Below are 20,348 nucleotides of genomic sequence, written 5' to 3' on the forward strand. Positions count from 1 at the left end.
TGAAGTATTAGTACCGCTTTACAAAACCTAAAGGAGACCACACTGGGAACACTGCAACCAAGTTTGGTCACCATACTACAAAAAAGATGCTGAGACTTTGGAAGAAGTTCAGAGAAGAGCAACTAAGATGATCAAAGTACTGGAGATTAAAATATATGAAGAAGGATTTGGGTTTGGCTAATCTAAAGAAAAGAAGAATTAAGGGCAACATTATAGCAGTATTCCAGTATTTGAGGGCCTGCCACAAAAAACAGGGGATCAAATTATTCTACAAAGCACCAGAGGGCAGGACGAAAAAAATAGTTGAAAAATAATCAAAGAGAGAAGCAAGATGGAATTATGGAGAAACTTCCGGACAGCAAGGCCAATAAACCAGTAGAAAAGCTTGCCTTCAGAAATTGTGGGTGCTCCATCTCTGGAAGTGTTTAAAGAAAAGATTAGAGAGTCACTTATCTAAGGTAGTATAGCTTCTCCTGCTTGAGCAAGAAGCTGGACTAGAAGACCTCCAAAGTGCTATCCAGCTCTATTCAATTCTATATGTAGATCTGATTTATTTTTTGTTTACTCTTACATACAGTATATGTGAACATAGTGTATATTTATTTCAAATGCAAGGAACATGTACAATTTACAACTAGGTAACATCAGAGATTGAATGTTTTCTTGCAGATGTTTCATTTCATTTGCTTGAAAATGTAATACACTTGAAACAGAAACTAACAAACTTATAATAATTGCAATGAAGAAAAAAATAAATGTCATGAGCCTAAGAAACAATTTCATTATCAGTTCCCTACTTTTACTATTAGATGTTCCTTAGTGTTTAGATGAGGTCTCAGGAGGATGATGTAGCACTTGGGGAAGAAGATGCAGCCCAACAGTCCAGCACTGGAAGTCAGGATGGAGAAGACTTGCACAATCACCATGGACTTTCCTTTGGTGCTCAGGTAGGTGGGCATGAAGGAGATCCAGACACTGCAAAAGACCAGCATGCTGAAGGTGATCACTTTGGCTTCATTGAAGGCCCCAGGCAGATTTCTGGCCAGGAAAGCTACTGTGAAGCATATGGCAGCTAGGAAACCCATGTAGCCCAGGACAATATAAAACATGGTGACAGAACCTTCATTGCATTGAAGGATGATCCCTCCTGGCTGGGAATGGAGATCAGAGTCAGGAAATGGGGGAGAAACTCCCAGCCAGATGGAGCAGATGATAATTTGGATTGTGGAACAAGAAAGGATGATGGAATTGGCCAAGCTCTTCCCCAACCATCTCTTTACTCGGTTTCCTGGTTTTGTGGCCAGAAAAGCCAGCACCACTGTGATCGTTTTGGCCAACACAGAAGACACGGCTACTGAGAAGACAATGCTGAACACTGTTTGTCGGAGAAGGCAGGTGACTTTCCTTGGTTGACCAATGAAGAGTAAAGGAGACAGGAAGCAAAGCTGGAGGGATACAAGGATGATGTAGGAGAGGTCCCGGTTGTTGGCTTTGACAATGGGAGTTTCTAGGTATTTAATGAATATGATTAAAACAAAGACGGCAACTAGGAACAAAAGTAGGGCAAAGGAGACAAGGATAATGCTCAAATGTTCTTCATAGGACAGGAAGGAGATTCTTTTGGGGATACATTGGATTCGGTTCTCGGTTGAATATTGATCATCTGGGCACTTGGTGCATTTTTCAGTATCTGAGAAAATAGAAAGAAATATTTCTTTTTTTTTAAATTTGCCTCTTCAAAACCTTGGTACGTCTTATACTCAAGTGTGTCTTATGTTCCAGAAATACGTTATGTGTTGGTGTATATCCTTCTAACAATCTTGTTTATTTTAAACAATGTCATGGTTTTAATCTCGTTTTTAATGTGTTTTCTTCTTAATTTTACTTTATGTCACCCTGAGTCACTTTGTGTGATAAATAAAATTTTAAAAATATTTAAATGAAAAGGGTAACTCAGGACATAAACATTTAAATGAAATAGAATAGAATAGAATAGAATAGAATAATAGAGTTTGAAGGGACCTTGGAGGTCTTCTAGTCCAACCCTCTGCCTAGGCAGGAAACCCTATATCATTTCATATAAATGTTTATCCAATCTCTTCTTTAAAATATCCAGTGTTGGAGCATTCACAACTTTTGGAGGTAAGTTGTTCCACTGATTTATTGTTCTAACCATCAGGAAATTTCTCCTTAGTTCTAAGTTGCTTCTCTCCTTGATTAGTTTCCACCCTTCTTGCTTCTTGTCCTATCTTCAGGTGCTTTGGAGAATAGCTTGACTCCCTCTTCTTTGTGGCAGCCCCTGAGATATTGGAACACTGTTATAATGTCACTCCTAGTCCTTCTAGTCCTACAAAGAGAATCTTTTTTTCTTTTTCTTTCCTCTTTCTTTCTTTCTTTCTTTTTCTTTCTTTCTTTCTTTCTTTCCTTTTGGTGCTGTAATTCTTTCTATTTCACTATTTAATAACCAAAACAATTGGAAGGAGGAGGAGAAGTGGGAAGACCAAGTAGCAATCCTACCAAGGAATCCATTTCGGTGGTTATAGTGAACCTGGGATTATTGATATGAGCTACAAATAATATTTGTGTTTAACTCTTAAACTATAACATAGAGATTTAGAGCACTGGAGAAAGAAGATAAAGATTTATTCCTAATATTGGAGAGGGAGGGAGAGAGAAAGAGCGATGCCCTTAAGGAAACTTTGATATGGGTGAGGGAAATCTATTGACCTGAAACCATACCTCATATTTTAAAAAAGTTCAATTGTCTCCAAGAAAGGACAACATGGAAGGACAGTTCCAAACTGACAACAAGAAGAGAGATTCATTCGGGCAGATGCACCATGTCTTTCTATCCCATCCTACCTTATCCTTCCAAATCTTTTTCTTACTGAGCCCAGAAATCGGGCAACTTGAAAATAAACAAGAATAAAATAACCAAGCTTAGCTGTACTTTCAAATGATCTGGATGAATCTAATGTTCTTTCCTCACTCACCTTCCTGAGTGGAGATGGACCCCTCTGGACAAGGAACACAGTCATAGCAGCAAACTGGCTCTCCTTCCCGAGTTTGTCTGAAAAATCCAGGATGACATTTTTCTACACATTTGGACTGAGGCAGAGGCTATGCAGAAAAACAATGAATGCCAAAGCTTTCAGGAAAATGGTGCCCAAAAGTAATGTTAGTGAAGTAGCCCACAGGATTCCCTTTTGATAAAAATGAAATCCCTAACAAGTCCCTAAACTTGTTAACAGCGGTGTCCCCCAAGGCAGAGTTCTAGGACCAAACTCCTTCTGCTTTACATCAACAACCTATGTGATCATATTAAAAGCATCTGCGTCCTCTTCACTGATGATGAAAAATGATTTAACACCACCGACAATGCTGCTGTTCTTCAAAGAGACCTTGACCACGTGTCAGAATGGTCGCAACTAACAAATGCCCTGTTCTACAAATTGGCAACAAAAATCAGAACACCAAAAACAAGTTGGGAGGAAATGAGCTCATAGATGACCCTCACTCTGTCAAGGACCTAGGAGTACTTATCTCTGGGGTAAGCCCCAGAGTTCACCGTGACAGCAGTGCCAAAAAACCATCAAGAATTGTTAACCTGAATTTGCAAAGGTTCTTCTCCAGTAACCTTGTATTACTAACTAGGGCATACAAAACCTTTGCCAGACCAATTCTCAAATACAGCTCATTTGCCTGGAATCCACACTGTATATGAGACATTAATACATTTGAGCGGGTCCAGAGGTATTTCACGAGAAGATTCCTCCACTCTTCTATTCACAATAGAATCCCGTATGCCACCAGGCTTGAAATTTTAAGCTTGGACAATCTGGAACTGTGTTGCCTACCTGTCAATAACTACTTCAGCTTCAACCTCAATAATACACAGGCAAACAATTGATACAAACTCAAGGTAAACCACTCCAAACTCAATTGCAGAAAATATGACTTCAGCAGCAGAGTGGTCAATGCCTTGAATGCTCTACATGGCTCCATTGTTACATCCTCAAACCCTCACCGCTTCAACCTTAAACTGTCTGCCATGGACCTCACCCCATTCCTAAGAGGTCCATAAAGAGGGTGTGCATAATAACACCAACGTGCCTACTGTCCCTGTCCTACTATCCCCATTTATTTGTATTTCTTGCCTTTGTTCATGTCCATCTTCATATTTATACCAGCTATCTTGTACATGTTTGACAAACTAATAAATAAAAATAAATAAATAAGATTGCAGGAGATACAACTGCCAACAGATTTTTCATACATTTCCTCCCTTTTGCTTCTGGAATATCTCATTGCAATAAAAGAGTTTCTACTTAATACATTCTAAGAGGATGGAATTGAGAAAAACATTTAAGCATTAAGTGACAAGCAGTGGATTCTTCCTCATGGCTGTATTAACATGAATTCCTCCATTCTTCATATATCCATGATTTTAAACTTTGATGATGATTGCTCTATTCTAATAAAGATATTGAATTCTTGACATCAGGATATTCAAGAATAATCACCCCAAATCTCATTTTAGTCACAGCTGAATCAGCTTAAAGCATTGTTCCACATTATAACATCTGAAAGACACCTTGGACTAAAATCCTCCCAAGCCTCCCAAGCAGTCTAAGAAAACTATGTACGTGTTCTTCTCCCTACATTCAAATCATCCTTCTTGGTGATTAGGCTTTGCCCACTTGAAATGAATCCTAAGACTTAGAAAAACATAGAAAAGACCCCAATATTTTGCTCACCTTATTCAACCATTTTAACTGTGAAAGAAAACCTTGGTTGATAAAAAGTCTCTGTCTTTCAAAACTCCCCGGGTACTTTATGATGTAATTATTCTTTGGGAGAACCACCCAGCTCCAGATATTCACATCTGCTACCAGATCTCCATTTTGGTCCAAGTACATTTTCATCTCAGAAAGATTGTAAAATTTATTCTTCTGCAAAAAGGGATGAAGCTAGAATGGAAAAATCCAGGAATTTCAAAGGGTACTTTAATTTATTATCCTATATGGTCTTTTCACATTTGAATCTATCTAATACAGTTGTCTAACTTAGAAATGTTCTTGTTGAGGGAACAAATGTTGCCACTATTTTAAAGGGGGAAAGATTCAAAAAATTGTCCATCTTTTATTGACTAAATATACAGTATATTGACAAATATAACCTGGCAGTTATATTAAACATTCTAGAGCTGGTCACAAATAAATTGAATAAATAAACTCTTCTTAAGAAATGGGGGAAGAAGGCGGGGCTTAGCAGTGAGAAGACGGACTTTCAGGCAGCTCCTGAGAGACCATCTAACCGGGTCATTTGGACGATTCTTTTTGGATCTAAGCTGTCCCGGAGAGACAGTGAAAGATAGAGGGAACTCCAGTGGTCCCAGAGATGTTCGCAAAATCTCAGGGAACGTAAGGAAAGCCCTCTTTGCCAGTGATTTCTGGATCAGCCGAAGCTGACTAAAACTGCAGAAGCCCAGAGAGAGAGTGGATATCAACATGTTGTTTGGTGTGAGTTTTGAATCTTTTTTTCTTGTTGGAAAGAGAACACTCTAAATTTGGAAACTTAGTTTAAAATAAGGCTGACTAGTGAGAAAAGCGGTGAGGATAAATGTTGCCGATTGAAAGATCATTTTTCTGTTCCTTTTTTTAATCTTTGGAAGCCGGGCTGGACTTTCTTGTAATTTAAATTGGCCTTTTGTGTTCCTTCTTTTTGCTGTTGACATTTTTAACTTTGAACCTAGTGGGGACATTGAATTTAAACCTAAACACAGACAATGCCCCAGCATGAAAAAGAGAAGGAAGCAAATTTTGAAACACTTATGCAAATGATGCAGAAAATGCAAGCAGGAATTGACAGTAAAGATAGCAAGTTAGACACCCTTGTAAAGAAGTTTGAGAGTATGGAAAAAAATGGAGGTAATGGAACAACAAAATCAAAGCATAGTGCAAAAAGTTGATAAAATGGAAGGGAAAGTTGAAAGCATGCACAACTGGATGGTGAAATACGAAGACAGGATTCAAAAAATTCAAAACAAAATACAAGAAGGAGAGAAGAAAACTGAGAAGCTAGAGACCAGACTAAGTGATGTAGAAAGAGAGAGCAGTGGAATATTAAGATGGGAGATGGATAGGTCTGAATTCTTCTTAAGATTTCAAAACATAGAAGAAGAAAAAGGAGAGGACTTAGTTCAGATAATTTCAAATATTTTGATAGATGTTCTGGAGATGTCCAGGACAAAATAATAGAAAATATAGACGAAAGTTTTAGAGTATACACAAGATATGCAATGAGAAATGCTCTCCCAAGGGAAGTGCATGTAAGATTTACTAAGAAAACAATTAAATCACAAATCTTACAGAAATTGAGAGATAGAAAATTAGAATATAAAGGTAAGGAGATTGTAGTTCTCAAACAAATTCCGAGAGAGGTGAGAGAGAGGAGAAGAGAATACCAATTTCTGACTAAAGTATTGATAAAAAAGGTGTTAATTACAGATGGCTCATACCGGAAGGTTTACTATGTACATGGCAAGGACAAAGACACAGGATAGATACAATTGAGAAGGCAGAAGCTTTCTACGAAGAATACTTTAGAGAAATGGCTGAGAAAGCTGGGAAAGACGACTCAGCGGTACAAATACTGGAACCACCTGCAACCGCGACCGAAAAAATAGAAGGAGCAGTAGGTGGAAGTGAGAAAGATGGGGCAACAGGGAATGGAAGCCATAAAGAAAAACGAGAACCCACATCTACTAGAACGGTAAATCCTATATATAAAGTATAAACATGGAAGTAAGAAAAATGATTACAATTAACATTAATGGACTTAATTCGGTAATTAAAAGAAAGAAAATATTTTATAAATTAGAGAAATTACAACTTGACATAATTTGCCTACAAGAAGTACATATCCAAAAGAAATATGAACACTTATTAACTCAACCAAAGCTTGGGAAAATGTTTTCATCATTGGCGAATTGCAAGAAAAGAGGAGTGGTCTTTTATATTAAAGGCAACATTCCAGCAAAACTAGTCTATGCAGAGGAAGAGGGAAGAATTTTGATGGTGGAAATTATGGATACTAAAAAAACACTCCTAATTGGAATCTACACCCCCAATGAAAAACAAGATGAATTTTACAAAAAACTACACAAAAAAGTTTTAGAACTAGACTATGCTGATATTTGTATGATGGGAGACTTTAATGGCATTGTGAATCAAAATATGGACTATAAAACACATAAAACAAAAAAATTAAATAGGAAGCCTCTGCCAAAATCCTTTTTTAGGATGACAGATGAAGTAAATCTAAAAGATATATGGAGAGAAAGAAATGCTAAAAAAGAACAATACACCTTCTACTCAAACAGACATTCATCATTTTCTAGAATAGATATGATATGGGTCTCAGCGGAGTTGAGCTCCAACATAAAAGAAATTGAGATTGGAGCAAGTACCTGGGCAGACCACAATCCAATTTTAATTAAATGGAAAGGCCAAAGGGCAAGACCTAGATGGACACTAAATAACACTATATTGAAAGAAAAAGAGTTTGTACAAAAATGGAAAAAGAGCTAGTCCTTTTCTTTAAAGAAAATAGGAAAGAAGATACATCGTTGCAGAATCTCTGGGATACAATGAAGGCTGTTATCAGAGGTTTGACAATAGACTACACAAGGAAGAGAAACTTAAAGAAAAGACAAATGCATAAAGCTTTAGATAATGACTATAAAATACTTGAAAGAGAACTACAGAGAGCACCACAAAAAAAAGATGTCAAAATAAAAATGGACATAATTAAACACAAAATGGACCTATTAGAAAAGGAAGAACTGGCACAAAAAATTAGAGGTGCCAAACAGAATTATTTTGAAAATGCGAATAAGCCAGGCAGGTGGTTGGCATATAAGATGAAAAAAGAGAGAGAAACAAAGGAAATAGTTCAACTAAGAGATAAACAAGGAGAAATTCAGTATGGAAATATTGAGAAAAAAATTATACAAGACTACTATGCTAAACTCTATGAACAAGAGAAGGTGGAGGAGGGACAAGTTAAAAAGTACTTACAAGATGCCAATCTGTTGCATTTAGGGTTCCCGAGGCTGAAGACGAAAGGGAATGTCCACTCACGGATAGCTGAATCAACCAAAGTTTATTGAGCATCCAGAATTAACATGAGAATCCACAGCAAACTTATTAATCATGAAACATCATTCTTATAGTGTTTTCAGCCTCTTTGAGCTCTACGTATTATCTCATTATTGGCTAACAAGTCTCCAAGGCACAATAATTGGTTAGTCCTTACATCATTGGTGTTCGTGAGAATGTTCACGTTGTAATAGCTAAGTAAATCAAGTATTATCAAATGAGTGAATAAAATGTTGCAGGTTATTACTTTGTATCATCCCGTGTCCTCGAACATCCCTGGGAACACTGCAAGAGCAAAGATTAGCTGACAGGCAAATATTTTCTGCAGATTGATGCAGTTTCTACTTACACGTGTAACCTCAGTTCTAAGGACCATCCAGATGATTCACTGTAAAAACCCTACATTTCCTCTCTTTTTGTTTTTAATGACGATAAAAGAGATTTTTCAAGAGCATGCATTTGAATCATATTCAAAGTAGGTGCAGGAGACTTACGAAACATAGCAAAAAACATAGCAAAAAATGAAGGAACACATTGCATACAACAACAGCAAAGTATAAGTAATACAATTATGCTCACACCATAGAAAAACAATTGTTTTAACCAAGAAATATTAGATAACCAGCTAGTTAACCAATCAAAAGGAGAAAATTCATAATGTACATTATTTTTTATAGAAGCTTGTAAATTAGCTAATTCATCTTCAATAGTTCTATTAAGTGAATGAAAATGCACAGCACAAGCACGTTGACCAACTAAAGTGCAAAATCCACCTTGACGAGCTAGCAAATAGTCTATAGCAAAGCGTTGTTGCATTAAATCTTGATTAAGTTCTTCAATTTCATTTTGCAAGTCTCTAATAATTGCAGCAGTAGCATTAATAAATTTCTCTAATCGGCATGTAAGACCTAAAATAGAATGTCTATTTTCTTGAGTTAATATTCCTGGGTATGATCCCAAAGAAATAGTTCCAGTTATTGCTCCAACTACTGCACGTCCAAAAGTATGCAATGAAGAAAATTGAGTATCAATAATAACTTCATCAGAACATTTTGATCCCAAGGCTGCACGTCTTTTTCTAGTTGGTAAACTTCCATAAGCACCCACTTGTACAGGTAACGACAAATATCCAATGGCAGCACATTGATAGTTTTGAGGGTGTACGTTAGTTGCATATTTATCAAAGAAAAACCACATTGTAGGATCTTTTAATTGCCATCCAGCACAGATTGATCCACCTGTGTCAGTATTAGAAAAAACAGTTTGAAAAATAGGAAAATTTTCAGGATACATTTCAGGTATGATGTTATGACCTTGTGATGTTTTAATAGTACCCCATAACCAATATTTCTGAGTACAATAACTATAATTCCCTACTTTATCTAAAATACGTTTAGCTTTTGAGTAATCAGACCATTGATTAAACCAATGACGAGCATAACAACAAAAACATAAGCCTCTAGTAAATTGGTTAATGCGAATATACTTCCATTTAACTGAATTTAATTCATTTGGAGGAGTAGAAAATAGCCAAGAAGAAGAAATATGTTGAAGTTGCGAAACAATGAAAGCAGAAGAATTAATTAGATTAGGAATAAAAGCAACTTGACCAAGAGCCATAGGAGGTTCATAATATAAAGTTATATTATGACCATGAATCAAAAACATATATTGAGCGTGACGAATCCAAAGATTAGGACTAAGAGGAAGAGCAAGAGTTGTTTCCGAGTTAGTAAAAACCGGAAAAGAAAAGAGAAAGAGAAAACAACACATAAGAAAAAAGGATTTTTTCAATTGATGTTGATCTTCAAGGTGATTCCAAGGCAATATTGGAGGACGTTGCATCCTTAGATCTTTCATTTGTTTTTCCATGATAAGGACGAACACACCGGCCTGGAATCCACACAGCTTGCTTTGTTTGCAAATCCTCAACTGCAGCGTAACCTCGTCCAATTTATGACCACGATCAACTTATAATCTGGGGACGTCTGAAAATGAAACTTGACTGGAATATCTGAAAAGGAATCTAGAAAAGTTAAGTAATTCCACGCATAAAGAGCAATAGAGATCAAATTTTGAATTTTTCTCAAATTGAAAGGACCAGATTCAGATTTTACCAATTTAGTTAATGTGGCTTTGAATGTACGATGAGCTCGCTCAATTATAGCTTGCCCTTGAGAATTGTAAGGAATTCCATGTATCAATTGAATGTTCCATTGTTGACAAAAAGAATTAAAGTCCTTGCTAGTATACGCAGGACCATTATCAGTTTTTAATTGAAGTGGTCGTCCCATTACGGAAAAAGCAGAAAGACAATGAGACATGGCATCAAAGGTGCGCTCATGTCTAGCAGCAGTGACCCACAAAAAATGAGAATATGTATCAATGGATGCATGTAAATAAGTGAATGGTTTAAAGGTAGCAAATTGTGTAACATCCATTTGCCAAATTTGATTAGATTTTGTTCCTCGAGGATTTACTCCCATAGGAAAAGGAACAGCAAATTGTTGACAAGAAGTACATCCTCGAACAATGTCACGAGCCTGAGACATAGGAACAGAAAATTGTTTAGCCAAAGATTTAGCATTTTGATGAAAATATGAATGACTAGCAACAGGATCTGAAAAAAGAGTTGTGACTTCTTTGAGAGTCTCATCAGCTCGTCTATTTCCTTCCGTCAAAGGATTTTGAAAAGGAGAATGGCTCCTAATGTGCTCAACATATAAAGGAAAGACACGTGCTTCCAAAACATGTTTCAAAGATAAAAATAAAGACAAAAGATTAACGTCAAGAGAAACAGCACAATAAGCATAAGGAAGAGATTGCATTGCAAGAAAAACATATTTGGTATCAACAATCAAGTTAATAGGTTGATCAGAAAATAATCTCAGAGCCAAAATAACAGCTGCCAACTCAGAACGTTGGGCAGATGTCTGAACAGAAGTGAATTTAGAAAACCATTGTTGACCATCCGTCCAAACCACAACTCCACGAGTGGGTGATCCGTCTGTGAAAATAGTTAATGCTTCAGGAAGAGGAGAACGAGTAAAAATAGAAGAAAATGAAAGATTCAATGTATTTGTAATAACTATTCTAGGATCTTTAGGTAAAGAATATTGAATATCACCAAGGTAGTTGGAAAATGCAATTTGATATGAATCAGAAATGGTCATCAAATGTTCATGTTCAAGTTTAGTACGAGTGAAAGCTATTCCATCCAGATCATGACCTATTAATTGCAAAGATCTTCGTCGTGCTTTCATAATCAATTCTTCTAAAGCCTGTTGATAAGGAAAAATGTTTCTAGGAGGAGAAGCAGACAAATTCAACCATTCATGAATATGAATCACTTTTTCATCCAAAATAGAATAAAGACATCCAGTAGGTAAAGGTGATGTAGGAAGAATTGCTAACCACAACTTTTTGGTTATAGACGCAATTCTATCAACATATCCCAATTTAAATTTATTTAGAATTTCTTGGAGACATTTCTTTTGCAAAACAGTAAGTGAAACCAAATCTCCAGGTTTTTTGGAACCTTTTAATAGAGAGAAAAGACAATAAGCAAAACCATGTTACCTCTTTTTCTTTATCCTGTGACTGTAAAGGAAAATTAAAACAAACACATCCTGTTTAAAAACAGGCTAATAGTCAACCACCACTAGATGTCGTTGAATGACAATCTTTCTGAAAATGCCCTAATTTTCCACATCTAAAACAGTTCCCTGGAGGCTTCCTCCCTCTTTGAATCGCTGCAGCCAACAAATTCATTTTGTATGATTGAGAACCTACATCCTGACAAACACGTAACATGTCTGCTAACGTGTATTGATTTGTAGCTTTTAAAGGCTGCAAAGCACGTTTACAGTCCACATTAGCATTTTCAATAGCCAACTGACGAAGCAATTCTCCAGCCGCTTCCTGATTATCCAACTGTTGATGCAAAGCTTTTGAAAGTCTCTCCACAAAATCAGCATAAGGTTCATTCACTCCCTGGCGTATGTTAGAAAAGCTAACTTTAGGTTCTCCGGCTTGAGGAACCTTGAGAAAAGACCTGAATGCACATTCAGAAACTACCGCCAAAGTTGCAGGAGGAAGTAAAACCTGATTAGGAATGTCTGCAAACTGACCTGATCCAAACAACTGTTCCACTGTGTAAACTCCACCACTACCTAAAGCAGCTGCCTGAGAATGACGCAAATACTCACTTTCCCAAACAACATACTGCATTGAAGTCAAAATCATTCTAAACAATTGTTTCCAATCCTGCGGAATCATGGTATAACCATTCTTGATTCCTTCCAAAAGACCTTTAGTAAAATTTCCAGTGATACCATAATCAGAAATAGCCTTCTTTAACTCCCTTAAAATCTGAAATGGCAAACCTTCCCACTCAGCAATCTGCTGACCTGGTTGTGGCCCTGGTTGATATTGAACCGGACACACAGACAACAAATCAGCTAACTCTTCTCCAGAAATATTAACATCTGATTTACAATTTTCTACCATTTTCTGAAAAGCAGACTTTAGGAGAATATTAGCAGAAGGATGAGGAATAGGAGGAATAGAAAAAGGAGGAGGAATAGGAGGAGGTGGAGAAGGTGGAATGGGAATAGGAGGAGGTGGAAGAGATGGAGGAGGCTTTATCATAATGTCAGAAGGAGGAGAAGAAGGTATTATTTCAGACTCAGATTTAAGATCAAAAGAAGAAATTTCTTTTTCAGACAGTGGAGGAAAAATCACAGTATTAGAATGTTGAGAAGGAGGGGATGATAAGGAAGAAACAGAATCTTCTTTCTGACCAAACATTTCTACAGCATGCCGACACAAATGCCAAGCGTGCAAAACATCCACATCTTTCCTAGGCTCAGAATGCAAAACCTTGCCAACTTTTTCCCAATCTGACAACTTCAAAGAACCTTGTATAGGATAGAAAGGACAACTTAAAGCAATTTCACGGACCAGCCGAAAAAGAGCCTTTTGTGACACACATAACTCAGACTTCTTAAGAAGATACCCTAACTCACTAACATGCTTCCTTTGCTCTTGAGAAAGCGAAGATCCCATACTTACTAAGAAAAGCCCTTGGGCTGACGACGCGTCTGTCCTCCTCTGGACGAAGTACGGGTCCCTGTTCGGGCGCCAAAATGTTGCATTTAGGGTTCCCGAGGCTGAAGACGAAAGGGAATGTCCACTCACGGATAGCTGAATCAACCAAAGTTTATTGAGCATCCAGAATTAACATGAGAATCCACAGCAAACTTATTAATCATGAAACATCATTCTTATAGTGTTTTCAGCCTCTTTGAGCTCTACGTATTATCTCATTATTGGCTAACAAGTCTCCAAGGCACAATAATTGGTTAGTCCTTACATCATTGGTGTTCATGAGAATGTTCACGTTGTAATAGCTAAGTAAATCAAGTATTATCAAATGAGTGAATAAAATGTTGCAGGTTATTACTTTGTATCATCCCGTGTCCTCGAACATCCCTGGGAACACTGCAAGAGCAAAGATTAGCTGACAGGCAAATATTTTCTGCAGATTGATGCAGTTTCTACTTACACGTGTAACCTCAGTTCTAAGGACCATCCAGATGATTCACTGTAAAAACCCTACACCAATCTCCCCCAGGTACCAGATGAAACTAGAACAATGTTAGAAAGTAAAATAACAATGATGGAGCTAACAGAGGCACTTAAAAAACAAAACAACGGGAAAGCTCCAGGACCAGATGGACTACCGGTGGAATTTTACAGAACATTTGAAGAAATACTGACCTTCCCACTCCTACAAGTCATGAATGAAGTGATGTCTGAGAGCAAAATACCGAAGTCATGGTCAGAAGCGTATATCACACTACTACCCAAGGAAGAGACCGATCTAACACAAACCAAGAATTATAGACCAATCTCCTTATTAAATTCAGACTACAAGCTATTTGCATCTATACTAGCTGAGAGACTTAAAAAATATTTAAATGGCTTCATCCATTCAGATCAAAATGGCTTCTTACCTAAAAGACAAATTAAAGACAATCTGAGAATGATTTTGAATACTTTGGAATACTATGAGGCCCATTCTGAAAAGCAAATGGCACTGATGTTCCTTGATGCGCAGAAGGCCTTTGACAATGTGAATTGGCAATTTATGTTTTTGCAACTGGAGCAGATGAACTTTGGCAAGAAATTCACTCAAACTATACGAATGATATATCAGAAACAAGCAGCAAAGATAATGGTAAATGGAGAACTAACAGATCCGATTGAACTAAAGAGAGGTACGAGACAAGGCTGCCCACTATCACCACTACTTTTTGTCCTAACACTAGAGGTCTTAAACAGAAAGATCAGAGAAGAAGAAGAAATAAAAGGAATGAAAATTAAGAGAGAAGTATAAATTACAAGCGTTTGCAGATGACTTAGTTTTTATTCTTGAAGATCCATTAGAAACAGCACCCAAATTACTAGAAAGAATAGAGGAATATGGAGAAGTAGCAGGCTTGAAAATAAACAAAGATAAAACAAAGATCATGACGAAGAATATCCCAGCAACACAAAAGGAAGAGTTGTCAGAAATGTTGCAGATTCAAAATACAAGTAAGGTTAAATATTTGGGGATATACTTAGCACCTAGATGTAGCACTCTTAAAGAGGATAACTATACCAGATTAAAATGACAAATAGCAATTGATTTGGAGAAATGGGAAAATTTGCACTTATCAATGATGGGAAGAATTTCTACAATTAAAATGAACATTCTACCTAGAATTCTATACCTGTTTCAGACAATCCCAATCAGATTGGGTAAGGACTTTTTTCAAGATCTAAATAAAATAGTTTTGAAATTTATTTGGCAAGGGAAAAAAGCTAGAATAAAACTTAAATTACTACAAGATGCTAGATCTAGAGGAGGATTTGGGCTACCTGATTGGGAGCTATACTATCAGGCAACAAACCTAATGTGGATTAAGGAATGGATATCATTAAAAAACTCTAGATTATTGAATGTAGAAGGTCACGACTTACTGTTGGGATGGCATGCTTTCTTATGGTATGAGGGAACTAAATCACATGGTTACTTTAGAAGACATTATATAAGGGAGGCGTTGTTGTTAAACTGGGAAAAGGTTAAAAGATTACACTATTTGAAAATTCCAGTCTGGATATCAACAATTGAAGCATTTTCATATCCAATAATATATAAAAAGGAACAAACAGTTAGATATATAGAATTATTGAATACAGAGGGTGAGCTCAAATCTATTCAAGAGTTGAAACAAGAAGGGATGGAAATGAACTGGTATTCATATGTACAGATACAATCTAGATATAATGAAGATAGAAAAACTAAAGGTCTTTATAATAAAATGACTGAATTAGACAAAATTTTAACAGGCACTGATGAAAAAGTAATTTAAAAACTATATGGATATTTATTGGAGTTTAAATTGCATGAAGAACAAGTTAAAGAAACTATGATAGCCTGGGGAAAAAACTTTAGGTATGGGATTGACTTAGAGAATTGGCAGAAATTGTGGTCTCAAAATTACAAAATGACAATGTCTACTGCATATAGAGAAAACTTGTATAAGATGTTTTACAGGTGGCACCTACCCCCAACCAGAATCACAAGAATGTTCAAGAATAAATCAGAAAGTGTTGGAAATGTCACCAGATACCTGGTTCATACTACCACATGTGGTGGACTTGCACTGAAGCTAAAAGATACTGGACTAAAATCCACATGTGGTTGGAGAAAATGACACACAAACAAATAGACTTTAAACCAGAGGTCTTTTTATTGGGGATCATACCAGAAATCCACAACAAAGACTTAAAATATCTGATTGTAAATGTGTTAACAGAAGCCAAAATTGTATTTGCAAAAAACTGGAAAAATGAAACAATACCAAAACAGGAAGAAGTTATCCGAAAAATAATGGACTGTGCTGAAATGAGTAAATTGACATTTGAAATTAGAGAGCAAGAGGATGAACAATTTTATAAGATATGGGATTTGTTTTATCGGTGGCTAGGGGGAAAAAAAACTTTGGAAATGAAAAATGATATACTTATGCTTTAATTGAAGAAAGTGAATGATGATATAATTATGCTGTGAAATAATCTAACAATGACACAATGAAGAATTAATATAAGGTCTGGTGATATAATGTATAAGGTTAAGAACTTATTATAATGATATTTCGCTGCTGATAAGGCAATTTTAATAAGGGAACAAATGAAAACTGGTATATATAGGCAGCGATGTTTTGTTGAAAAATGAAGGAATAAGATCTCTGTTTGAAGGTATGAAATGCAAGGTTAACAATGAATATAAGTATACTTTCTGGGGGAAAATAATGCTAATGTTAACTGAATATATATTGTAGAATGAAAATGAGGCCTTTAGTTATATTAGATGAAACATTTGAGATGGTAAATATTACTTGAAGATGCAGATGTTAAAACACTTGTAACCAAACGACATGCTGCATGTGATGATGGGTTTTTTTTTCTTTTTTTTTCTTTTTTTCTTTTTTTCTTTTTCTTTTTTAACCCTAGGTTATTGTGGCGTCTATTAAATATATAACAGAGAGATATGGGGTGTGTGTATGGGTGGAAATGTAGTAGGGATGGATTGCTACAGGCAGGGGAGTAAGAAACGATACGAAACCAAAATCTATTAAATGAAACAACGAATGTATAAGAATGATAAAGGTTAAAGCACCTGTAATCAAATGACATACTGTATGGGATGATGGGTTTTGTTTTCTTTTTGTGTGGGGGGGGGGTCTTTTTTTTTTTTTCCCTTTGCCTTTCTTTTTCTATTGTTATGTGATTATGTTGTCTAGGTAACAAAAATAAAAAAAATAAAACTTTCCTATTAAAAAAAAAAGAAATGTCTTAAACACCTTGAAAGTAACAGTGTGATAACCAGAAAGCAAAGCAACAAAGATTCAGCAATTTTGTTCAATCATATATTGACAAAATAAATAATCGATGCAATTTGTTGGTTACAGGTAGCATTCAAGAACAGGTCAAAGATACCCAAACAAGCAAAAAAAGATTATCCATTCTTTCAAAATTTGAAAAGAAGTTGCTAGGCCAATATTCTGCCATGCAGACCACATGGAGAATATTACCAGGTGAGCTATAGTAGTGGCCAAAATTATGGAAACCTTTTGGGAAAAGTGTATTTGTGAGGTTTGATGGGTAATAAGACAAATTTTTTGGAGTAGTATCAATTATATATCAATGTAAAGACAACTTAATCAAGAATGTAATGCAACAAAGTTTGTTTAATTATTTGTATTCTATGAAAGGTTATAGCCAAATATAGCGAGCCAAAACTCAATTAATAGAAGCAATAATTAAATCTTGGTTTCATGTTATAACAGCTGAAGAACTGAAAGACTTGGTTCACTCCATGGGAAATCATTGTAAGGCCATAATTCATGCAAAAGATTACTCAACTAAGGATGAACTGACATGGTGATAATTTTTGTATATCTCATTTTTTCTATGGTGATAATTTTTGTATATCCCGTTTTTTCTATATGTTTCATTTTTCTTCTTTATAACTCCTATTCTAATAACAAATCCTTCATAAAAGTTATTGCATTGCATTCTTAATTAAATAATCTTTCCATTGATATATACTTTTATGCTACTACTCCAAAGAAAAGTGGTGTTATTAGCCATAAAACATGTACACTTTTCCCATAAGATTTCCACACTTTTGGCCACTTCTATAATTCTACTTTATTGTAATGCTACATTAAAAGAACCTTGCAACTGTGAAATTACGAATCGCCCACTAATGCTTTTTAAAGCCTGAAAAGTTCAAATTCTTTTTGATTTTCTTTCTCTACTGTTATGCAGCTGTGCCCCCCTCTTATCAAACCATTTGCTAGGAACAATCTCAAACAAAAAAACAAACAGATTATTCATTCCTTAATAATTTGTCAAAAGTTGCTAGGCTAATATTTTGCCATGTAGACAAGATGCGGAAGCTACCAGGTAATCTAATTCTTCTTGTAAATTTTAGTTGCGAAGTCGTGACTGACCCATCGCAACCCCATGGACAACGTTCCTCCAGGTCTTCCTGTCCTCTATCATCCTCTGGAGTCAATTCCAGCTCACACTGACTCCTTTGTGACTCCATCTAGCCACCTCATTCTCTGCCGTCTTCTTTTGCCCTCGATTATCAGACAAATCTATTTTGATGTCTTTTAAAAAATACCAAACTTCCAGAAAAGTATTGAAGATTTCCTGCAAACTGAATATGAGTCAGCAGTGTGATAATAATGGAAAGAAGCAAATGTAGCAATAGCAGTAGACTTATAGCAATAGCAGTAGACTTATATACCGCTTCATAGGCCTTTCAGGCCTCTCTAAGCGGTTTACAGAGTCAGTCTCTTGCCCCCAACAACAATCCGGGTCCTCATTTCACCCACCTCGGAAGGATGGAAGGCTGAGTCAACCCTGAGCCTGGTGAGATTTGAACCGCTGACCTGCTGATCTAGCAGTAGCCTGCAGTGCTGCATTTAACCACTGCGCCACCTTGGCTCCCCTAAGAATCTCAGGAAATGACGGTTCTAGTTTGGAGAGACACCAACTTAAGTATCACGGACCCTTGCAGGCACCTCACTTGGAGGAGACTTTGTATAAAAAGTGAATCAGATTTATGGAAGAGCAATGACGCCAAGGCAATGATTAAAGGAGCTGCTCTTAGCTTTGAGTTAAACAAGGAGAAGAGCCATGTTTGTCCAAAGGAAATCAGAAAGCATCTGGGAGCACTTTTCAAACTAACACAAACTCACAGTTGGAAAATGGAGGAGACAACACTCTTGCAATATCTCTCATAGCTCCCTGTCTTGAGAACATTATGACTCAAGAGACGAGATTGGTCAAACCTGTTGGAATTTTGTAGTAGAAGGAGATTGATAAGGTTCCCTGTCTTTTTGTTTGGATTACATTTGATGGATTCTTGTTGGAACCCCGTACCTGCTATGGCTGAAGTCTTGAAGCTCCCATAGTCTCCTTCCTTCTCCTCCTGGATATGGAGGAATATGCTGCATTCAAGGCATAAGCCAGAGTCCTAACAATACTGAAAACACGAGGATCAATTTGGAATTTGTAACTGTTCCTTTCGTCTTTAGTCTCCAGTGGTGCTTTCTGGGTGCATCTTTTTCGGCCTTTGACAGAAAAGATGTGATGTGAAAAAGAACAGCGAAAACACTTATGTAGAGGTTCCATTATGATAACTGGTTGGAAAGTCTTCTCACGTCCTCTTTCCTGGATATGAAAGTTCCAAATACTATGGACATATTGGTAAACTCTGTGACTTTTCACCGGTAATTCTCCAAAGAGTGTGATGATCCAGACTTTCCCTTCAATGGGTCCTGGCAAATCTCCAAGTGTGAAATGGACAGCAGAAATTCCATCAATCATGGTAGTATAGTCTGTAAAGAAAACAAAGACATTGACTTGTCTCCACTTAGAGATGGCATCCTTCAAGGGTGCTATGTGTAGAATCACTGAGAATCGTTGTGATACAACAACACAAATTCCATTCTTAACAAGCACAGTTGTAAAAGTCCTCATGAAATTCTCTCCCCTCTCTGTGTCTGAAGCAAAGAGACCAATCAAAGTCCATCTGAAATGGAGAAGCAGTTGGACAATTGCTGGGTACTGGACTTCACTTTTGGGGGCCATCCGGTAGAAGAAGGGGAACTGACTTTTATCACTCAGAGCCTCTGAAACAAATCTACAAGTGATCTGAAAGAGCAATGAAGAATGTTGTGTTATATTTGGGGTCAGATGAAATCCAGAATATTACCTTTTAATAAATCAGTAACAATGGCAACAGCACTTTGACCTATATACTTTTTCACAGTGCTTTACAGCCCTCCCTAAGCAGTTTATAGAGTCAGCCTCTTTCCCCAACAATCTGAGTCTTCATTTTACTGACCTCAGAAGCATGGAAGGGTGAGTCAATCTTGAGCCTGGTGAGATTTCAGCTGCCAAACTGGCAAACTCTTGGCAGCCAGCAGTCAGCAAAAGTAGCCTGCAGTACTGCACTCTAATCACTGTTGCATCACGGCTCAATGGGAAATTCTAACTATTGACTCTCTCTTTGAATCTTTTATGATTAGGGTAAAAGTACTTAATGTGTTAATT

At 36.6% G+C, this 20,348-nt stretch overlaps 2 protein-coding genes across 2 annotated transcripts; both read right to left on the bottom strand.

The window, feature by feature from the left end:
- Positions 1 to 785: 785 nt before the first annotated feature.
- LOC106551609 (vomeronasal type-2 receptor 26-like) lies at positions 786 to 4,919 on the bottom strand. Its single transcript, XM_087708021.1, has 3 exons — positions 4,758 to 4,919; positions 2,994 to 3,120; positions 786 to 1,690 (listed from the first exon to the last, which is right to left on the bottom strand). The coding sequence occupies exons 1-3, from the start codon at positions 4,917 to 4,919 to the stop codon at positions 786 to 788; spliced, it is 1,194 nt and encodes a 397-aa protein (XP_087564147.1).
- Positions 4,920 to 8,147: 3,228 nt separating this feature from the next.
- Positions 8,148 to 9,879, bottom strand: LOC148047273 (uncharacterized). The gene has a single exon (XM_087708359.1). It carries the CDS (start codon positions 9,828 to 9,830, stop codon positions 8,562 to 8,564), a length of 1,269 nt encoding a protein of 422 aa, XP_087564485.1. The 5' UTR covers positions 9,831 to 9,879; the 3' UTR covers positions 8,148 to 8,561.
- Between the last annotated feature and the right edge of the window lie 10,469 nt (positions 9,880 to 20,348).

This window comes from Thamnophis sirtalis, unplaced genomic scaffold (assembly GCF_051295495.1).
Source record: "Thamnophis sirtalis isolate CommonGarterSnake01/CBP01778 unplaced genomic scaffold, rThaSir2_p1.2 scaffold_3, whole genome shotgun sequence".
Taxonomy (NCBI): domain Eukaryota; kingdom Metazoa; phylum Chordata; class Lepidosauria; order Squamata; family Natricidae; genus Thamnophis; species Thamnophis sirtalis.